The sequence below is a fragment of the Acanthisitta chloris genome, unplaced genomic scaffold, assembly GCF_000695815.1.
Source record: "Acanthisitta chloris isolate BGI_N310 unplaced genomic scaffold, ASM69581v1 scaffold5865, whole genome shotgun sequence".
NCBI lineage: Eukaryota > Metazoa > Chordata > Aves > Passeriformes > Acanthisittidae > Acanthisitta > Acanthisitta chloris.
The window spans coordinates 48,844-57,168 of record NW_008673042.1 but is presented as its reverse complement, the minus strand read 5'-3'; the positions used below and the strand labels follow the sequence as shown (position 1 = coordinate 57,168).

At 37.8% G+C, this 8,325-nt stretch overlaps 1 protein-coding gene across 1 annotated transcript in view; it reads right to left on the bottom strand.

The window, feature by feature from the left end:
* Positions 1-407: 407 nt before the first annotated feature.
* The window catches only part of MAP3K1 (mitogen-activated protein kinase kinase kinase 1, E3 ubiquitin protein ligase), a 23,330-nt gene continuing 15,412 nt past the window's right edge, over positions 408-8,325 (bottom strand). The window contains 7 exon segments of the mRNA XM_009074743.1: positions 408-991; positions 2,399-2,530; positions 3,010-3,152; positions 4,151-4,282; positions 5,813-5,975; positions 7,304-7,456; positions 7,944-7,960. Of these exon segments, the coding sequence (XP_009072991.1) occupies positions 842-991; positions 2,399-2,530; positions 3,010-3,152; positions 4,151-4,282; positions 5,813-5,975; positions 7,304-7,456; positions 7,944-7,960 (890 nt within the window). The 3' untranslated portion in view covers positions 408-841.

Below are 8,325 nucleotides of genomic sequence, written 5' to 3'. Positions count from 1 at the left end.
CAGAACAATCTTGTTTCTTAAATAACCTATACTATCAGAGCCTCCAACATATTCTTGTTGAAGGTGGCATTTTATCCCAGATTTCCAGCAGATCTGGTTTTAAAACTTTTGTGCCAGGAAAATATCCCACGACACAGCTTGCATCTTTTGTTTCTAAAGACTATTTTAAAATATCCCCTTTTCATGAAAGTTAAAAATACAAAGAAAAACAAACTTAAGTTTCAAAAGAAATTACATGGCCAGCAGTAAATGCACAGTGAACCACAAGTGCCTGCTCTTACTTTATAGGAAGGCAAAATGCTTTTTTTTTTTTCTTAAAGTATCCATCAATATTTGGATTTGCTACTCAGAGAACTTTGTGTACTTAAAAGGGACAGGTACAGAATGTCCTTTTAACCAGTACTGAAAACTTACTAATTGCAGAACATCTACATGATGTAAAATGGAACAGTGATTGCTATATTAAAATAGATCTCGAGCCTCTCAGCTGCTAATATTGCTGAAAAAGTGCTCCAAGTAAAATAAAAATCACTTACCTGCTAAATAATCATGCAGATTTAAGGAAAAATGTTTTTTGTGTTCACATGGAGCCAGATGTTTGAAAAGGCACAGTTTACAAATCTCTGCACAAATTGTCAAATGTTGCATACTGAGCTTAGGTAAAGATCTTGATTTGTCAATCACATACTTAGGTAGGGTCCTCTGTTGGCCTCAGGTTCTTGATGTATCTATCATTAAGGCCAGCAGAATAACACAATTTGCTGTGCTTAACTGCACTGCAAGAAAGTTATTGTATATTCAGTAGCATTTTCTTCAGTATATCAGCCTTACACATAAGTAGCTACCATGTAGTACGGAAGACTGGGTGTTTCAGCAGCTCCCTCGAGGGGGGTCTGTCCTGAGGTTGAAGTTCTAAACACCGAAGAGTCACATCTTTCAAGCCTGGAGACAGATGTGTAGGGATTGATGGAGCAGTAGTTGCACTAGCAATCTGAAAAAGGGAAAAAAACTATCTAGAACTCAATGGTTAAAACCTTTCTTCTACTCCCCAAACCTTCCACAAGCTGAGAATTTCAGCTGACGAGTTACAGTCATGAACTTGTCTCTTTCCAGCATGTCATCTACTGCAGTTGGAAGACTACATTTACTACTTCCAGTTTATAAAATGGGGTTGAAGTTGCCCTTATTCCTATTGTCTTTCACAGTCTGACTCCCTCCTTACACTTTTCTCTACTTTTTCTTCCTACAGCAAGATTCTGCAAGTGACCATCTGCTGAGCAGGCCACAGGGAAAGCGCATATGCCACACCTATGGGTATTCTTTAGGCTACTAATTACCTTCACCGTTAACTGGCATAAACCAGCCTGGAGACAGATTTGGCTGAGTGATGTTACATCATGGTATGTTAAGCTGGGTATGCTCTCTTGCATTGCCTTTACTGTCTCTCCGCTACGACCCAACAGGCAATTTTTCTCAGACAGATGCAGATCACTCCCAAACACACTGATTTTGATCATCTTTAGATCAAATTAACGAAGATGACAGAACACTAGGGTGGCACCACCAGACTGACACAGAATTAAGATGATTACATTCTCTTATCACAAGTGATTGGTACTTAATTAGAACACCTCTGAACAGTGCTGTGCTAGCTCTGATGCAAACACCTTCTTCACTCATGAACGCTAACCACTTCCTTCACTTGCAGCACTATTTTCCTCATTCATGTCTACAGCTCAACTAGACTTTCAGGATTAAATAAACCTAATTGATTTTAGTAAGAAACATGAATTACAAGATGGATGATCTAAAAAAGGAAGAGGCAATGATCATATATAGCATGGCATAATGCTAAATATCCTTCAGCAAAATCTGAACATGTAACATAAGGCTTTGTCAAAAGATATTCCCCACTGCAAAATATGAATACACACAAATGGTTTATGGTGAAAAAACCACCTTCTTTTGCTCCCGTATTTTACAGGATTGTAAGAAAAAGTTCAAATCCCAATCTTCAGACCAGGGTCAAGATCACCACTATTCCCAATTTCATTTTTTTTTAGCCTGTTACATTATATATTTATACCTTAGAACAATCTGGTCCAGTGGAAGGTGTCCCTGCACATGGCAGGGAAGGCAGAACTAGATGATCTTTAATGTCCTTTTCAACACAAACCTTTCTATGATTCTGCATATTATTGTGTTGTGACTATTTTTAAAAAGACCAAGCAAGTAGGTTATGCTGGTATCAGTGTTGGTTCTGCACTAACAGCTCCAACATAGCAAAGAGCTACTGCAACAACCCCTGCTACTTGTCCACTTTTTCAAACTTCACATTGCTCTAGAAGAAATTAGTCGGTGTCTTTTGTAGCATATGGGTAGCAACAAAATACCTCACCTTAAATATCAGAGCAAGATGATTGGAGTGTTTCTCTGCATTCCAGGGAGGTTTAGCACAAGCCATTTCTATAACCACACAGCCAACGCTCCACACGTCGCAGCTCCTGCCATACTGCTGACCTCTCAGAACCTGGACACACACACAGACCAAAGTTCAGATCCTAGGATTCAAAGTCTAACTCCAAGTGATTTAGAAGCAAAAGAAAATTAAATAATCAACCTAGTGTATTCTGATTAGCATTTCAAGCTGAGAGAGTGACCAGGGATGTAAATGCCATAAATTTATACAGTTCTATGGATACAGTAAATAAAATGCCTGATCAAGTGGCAAAGCAAAGTACCTTGCAATAGTTAGGTTTTGACCAAATGGTCCTTTGGGCCTTAGCAACAATACTTATGACAGGTATAGCTTGTAGCAATCTACTTGTAAAACAACTTTGACAGCAAGAAAGAAATGTCATTATTGCCATGTTAGAATAATTCCTAATCCTTAGAAGAAAGGCATTTAAAACACATTCGAAGCACAGACAGCGATTTTCTGCTATTTGGCTGTATGAATTAGCTTAATGAGTTCACGCTTTTTGAAGTAACTTCCAAAATTTCTCTTACCTCCGGTGCCATAAATGCAATAGTCCCCAACAACTGTCCCTGAAACTCCCCAGCACCAGTTCCTTTTGATGCCAACCTGGCTGCAGCTCCAAAATCAGCAATTCTTAATCTATGACCTGTGCTGTCAATTAGCAAATTGGCACCTGTCAACAGCACAATAGAAATACTGCTAGTTGGCTTTCTATTAAAGGAAAAAGGATGAACAGACACTCAACACTTCTCCTCCCTCCACTTCAAAATTGTAAATAGGTTGACATTCCCCACCCCCAAGGAAATCTAAAAATCAAGGACAAGGTTATAATGTCACTTTTCTGTTATGCCTGAGTGACACTGCACACAGCTCGAGGCCATTCGAGAGACTTAGAGCAACAGTCAAATTTTCAAAGTAGGGCAAACACAGGATTCTGGAACAATGCCTGGAGATGGAATAATGGAAGAAAATGGTGACCTAAAACCCTGGAGGTTTTCATTGCCCCCAGTTCCCTAGGAAATTTACACTTATTTCAACTTTGATTCGCTTTGAAGAGAATTACAGAGCAATTGAAAGTTCTACTATTTTAAGAAGAATTAGTAAAAATAAATATTTGCCATGGGTATGTTGTTACTTCTATGGATATCTCTCCAGTTCATGGATAGCTACAGGGACATGAAAGGGAAAGGTTCAGTCAGACTGGTACTCCCCAGGAAAGCCCACATTTTGCTCAAAGAACAACTGTATTTATATTCAATTAGGGTGAAGGAAGAAAACTCATCACAATATTTTTACACTTTAGAAAAGTGTCCCCTTTATCTTGGCTTGCTCACAGATTTTACTATAATTTCAGTGTAAACACCTCCATTATTTTGTGTAGCCATGTCTAAAACTGTAAGGCAACTTCACATCTTATTTTAACCAACTGATAAAAACAGTTTTCCTAAACTTGTTGGCATGGGTAGCAAATATCCCCAAGCATGCTATGACCATTTTGATTAATTCCAGTAACATTTTCATTCATGTCAGTAACTAAAGGTTCTTTAGAATGATCAAAACCAACAGAAATACCACTCCTGAGATGGTATCTGAGAAGTAACAAGTCCAAGACCAAAACAGATTCTGCTTTCTGAATATTCCTTCATAAAAGACATTCTTTGTAATTCTCACCTTTAACATCTCTGTGGATTATCTGATTCTCATGGAGGTAAGAAAGGCCACGTAACAGTTGTTCTGTGTAATTAATAATAACTGATTCTTTGAAGGCTCCATATTTACTTAACAAATGAGCAACTGAACCCCCTGAAAGATAAAACAGTACATTCCGTCAACACTTAAACGTTCTATTAGTAGCATAGACCACTGCTTCCTAAAACTGGAACTTGGCATTGGTATTCCTGATTTAGAACTAGATTTCTCCTGCTCCCACCCCCAAAAAATTCAAGAGTTTCACAGGCAAAAAGTAATTTAATTACTTTCAAGCTAGGATTGTACGCATTAAAGACAGAAGTCTCCATGCTTCCTAATGATTTTATAATTCCTTAAAAGAATGTACAAATCCCTTAGTGCACACAGGACTTTTGTTGATAAAAAAAATACACTTTACCCACACTCCACAGTAAGGTATAAGCAGCAGAACAGTAACTTTCTCTGGGACAACAAATACGCAGTCTCCAGTAAGATCAGAACTTAACCTGTGTTACCACTCAAGTACCAATACACAGAACGAAGTAGAAGAGCAAGGAGAAGCAGCAGCTTCCTCCGTTTTCCAAAATCAGTAGTACAGAGATTCTCAAGATTTTGGATTTCCACTGTGTGTCTCAAAGTATTCTAATATAACTTGGGCTTGAATGAGGCAAACTCCTGCCATTTAATTATCTAAATAATATTATTTCAGAAAACTATACGTAAAGAGTTCAACACTCGTAATTCTAATTCTGAGAAAGTACTTCCTGCACTCCTCCTTGTAATAATACATACCTGAGCTCTGCTTGTTAGCACCTCTGCTATAAGGCTAAATGGTATCTGCCAATGGACCTAAGTTCAGGTGCAAAGCTTTTACAGGAAGTAAAGATGAAAAAAAATCTTCAAATCTAGTCTTGGCAACTAGATGGCAATATATAATCTCATTCACAAAACTAATAAAACTACAGCTTTAAAAACAGACATAGATTTTCTTGTCTTTGCTCTCTATAATTATGAAGAGATTTCAAAACTTGTTACTGAATTACCACTGAAGAATTTAAGATTTGAGCATGCCTTTCCCAAAGCATCCTGCTTACTACCTATTATTAGAACTTTAAGTTCTTAAATGCCTTTGCATGTCACCTCACGTGATTTGCATGGAAATGCTTGGGACAAAAACAAGTGACAGGTATTTTGTCAAAATTTCCAGCAGAGTTGTTTTTAGTAATAACTTAAAGCTACATGGGGACACTGAAAACCCAACAGTTTGATTTGTTTCCAACCTAACTGGGTCTCAAAGTTTGTAGCTCCTTATTTAGAGTCAGAAATTGAAGTAAAAGAATCTTTTTTCAATCACTGTAACTGTTTTAGCTGTGTGAGAGATTAGGTATGGAAAATTCCATATCACAAGAAGATGCACCAGTAAGAATATTGCATGACCACCTCAACTGTTCTGTAATCTCACCTTTATACTGGTTACCAACAGCAATGAAAACAGCAATTCACAAACTGAAGTGAGGTAAAATGCAGTATGGAACAACATATTTCAAGACTCAATAAGTCTTGAAATATGACTCAATAAGTCTTGAAATATGATGTTGTCCTCAATAACAAAAAATACCAAATGTTATTTCATTAGTGCTTTACCTGCCATCCATTCAATAAAGAGGTTATAGTTGCTCTTCTCACACGTGGCACCCAACATCCGAATAATGTTAGGATGGTTCAGGTGACTCATCATCCTTATTTCTTCTCTCAGTGCTTCAACTACCTCTTCTTGCTCAGACGACGTGTTCCTGACGTAAGTCACCTGTTTTGAAACATAGTACTCAGGTTTACCTAACTTAAGTACTGTAACCTGTAACCGTCCTACAGCACAGCAACAAGATTGGATGGTTTTCACCATCTGGAGTATTCTTTTATGTCAAACCACTTCAGCTGAGAACTTATCCCCATGTGAAATAGTCATACAAAATTAGGAGTGATCTTCTAGGGAAATACCAACAAAAGTCTCTCTAAGTACAGAGTGGGGAAACTTCCCTCTTCACTCTCCTGTGTTTAAACTAGGAAAAAACCCAACTATTTTCCAGATGTTGAGGAAAAGGAAGAAAGATAAGGCCTGAAACAGAATTCTGACAGTGTCATTTGTAAAATTTTACCAGTTAAATGAATCTGTTTCATAACTGAAACCCTTACCCCAGAAATTCTTTTTTGGGGGGTAACATGACAGATTAGAAGTCCTGTAATGGCACTGGAGCCAACCTCATACTAAAGATGACATAATGATGCACTGCAGAGGATTTTCCCTGGACATCATAATCATCATCACTCCAGGAGGAGCCTCAAGGACTACATGGCCAGTCCTAACCTTTCACAAGCAGAACAGTTTCAAAGGAGGAAGAGCTAGTGAGAGATACCTTTTTTCCCCTGAGCTATTTCAAAACATTTAATCAATTCCACAGGTGTAAGTTCATTCTAGAATTGATAAAACATTGGGAGCAAAATTCTCTCTATGCTGTTCCATTGATTCAGACCTAAGGCACCTTAAATCTGAATGATTTACTTCTATCTAAAGCCTTCAAAAATCTTGAGTGAAGCTTGTAAATTTGGGCCTCTTACCCGCCACAATTTGGTATCTATTCAAATATTAAGAATATTTGCCTCAAAGTTGACTGTTCAATCAGAGGAGATGAACATTAAACTCTGTGTCCTCCAATTAAATTGTTTCAGGAAAAATATTCTTGACAAATAAGGGGAAACTGTTTTAAATATCTATCTTCCAAACAGGGCATTAATCTGGAACCAAGAGGTCTAGGCTCCATTCCTAACCTTGTCACCAATTTATGACCTTGATAAAAATAAAAATGCATTTGAAGAACTATGAAAGAAAATGGGCATATAAAAAAAGTATGTTTTTTCTTTTCATTTTAAGTGAAAAAACCCTGAAAATATTATGTTAATGCCATGCGCTTACAGATTTTTTTATTATGTGTTATCTGAGAACACATGACAGGGAGCAGAAGCAGCAAGGAACACGAGAGGTCTGTGAGAGCAGAGAGCTTTTATATTCAGTACCCAAAAAAAAGCCGAAGAACAAGCACAAAACAGTCAAGAAAGTGAAGTATTTGAAGTATTTACCTGTTTTACAGCCATTAATGTCCCCGTTCCCACATCTTGAGCTTGGTAACAGGAAGAGAAAGCTCCAAGACCAATCTGCTGACCTTTGAGCCATTCTGCATCCTCTCTGTAATGGTGTTTTGCTTTGGTATGTCCAGGCAGGGTTTCTGGTGTCTGCAAACGAAATTCAAAATCGATTCTAAGTTGACCAGCATGCACCTAAAATGCTATGAAATATCCAAGTTTATATGCCTTTCCTCTCCCTTATACTTCTTAATACTGCATGTTATATGAGTTTCAGCTGAAGTCAGAGCACCAGTGTATTCCGTAACCCACATGCTCCTCCTGCATGCAGGAACAGAGAACCTCCTCTATGTTACCACCTGAAGGTGGAAGGCAAGACTTCTGGACACAAATAGGAGCATGGCTTTTTTTTCCTATTCCTTGTCTCACATTTAGCATGGTTTTGGTTGTGTTTACTACAGATGCAAGATAAGACATTAACTATCTTCTACTTGATTTATTCTTCCCAATTCACGCTTCACGTGTTGCTACCACATGCAAAGGATACACAAATAAAATACACCTTTCTATATTCTTACTTATTGTGCTTTTGTCTATTTGCAAAAAAGTATTTTTTCTGACTTCTCAAGTATCTCACATCTTCTTTCAAGATATGCTGACAAGATCTCTTCCTGCTCTGCCTTTTCTTTCAGAAACTAGTTTGGTTTTGTGCCTTTAAGTAAATCAGTATTAAGACTCAGTACAGTTCTACTCCTGCTTAAAACCTCTGTTCTCACTTCCTGGTTTCCCCAATTCGACACTTCCTTTTTTTGTCATTTCAAAGGCTGGCACATGACATGGTGTTTCTCTTCCAAATACCTTTTCTAAATTTGTTAATAACACTGAAGGATTCAGCCCCCTCCACTGGCAGACTGGTCATACTCCTCCTCCTAGGAAAGGCTCTGGTGTACCTTTGTGTTTTATGTCACTTTTGAAATGTAACAGCACTGCTTCACAATTTCAGTGAACCCCAGTTGAGA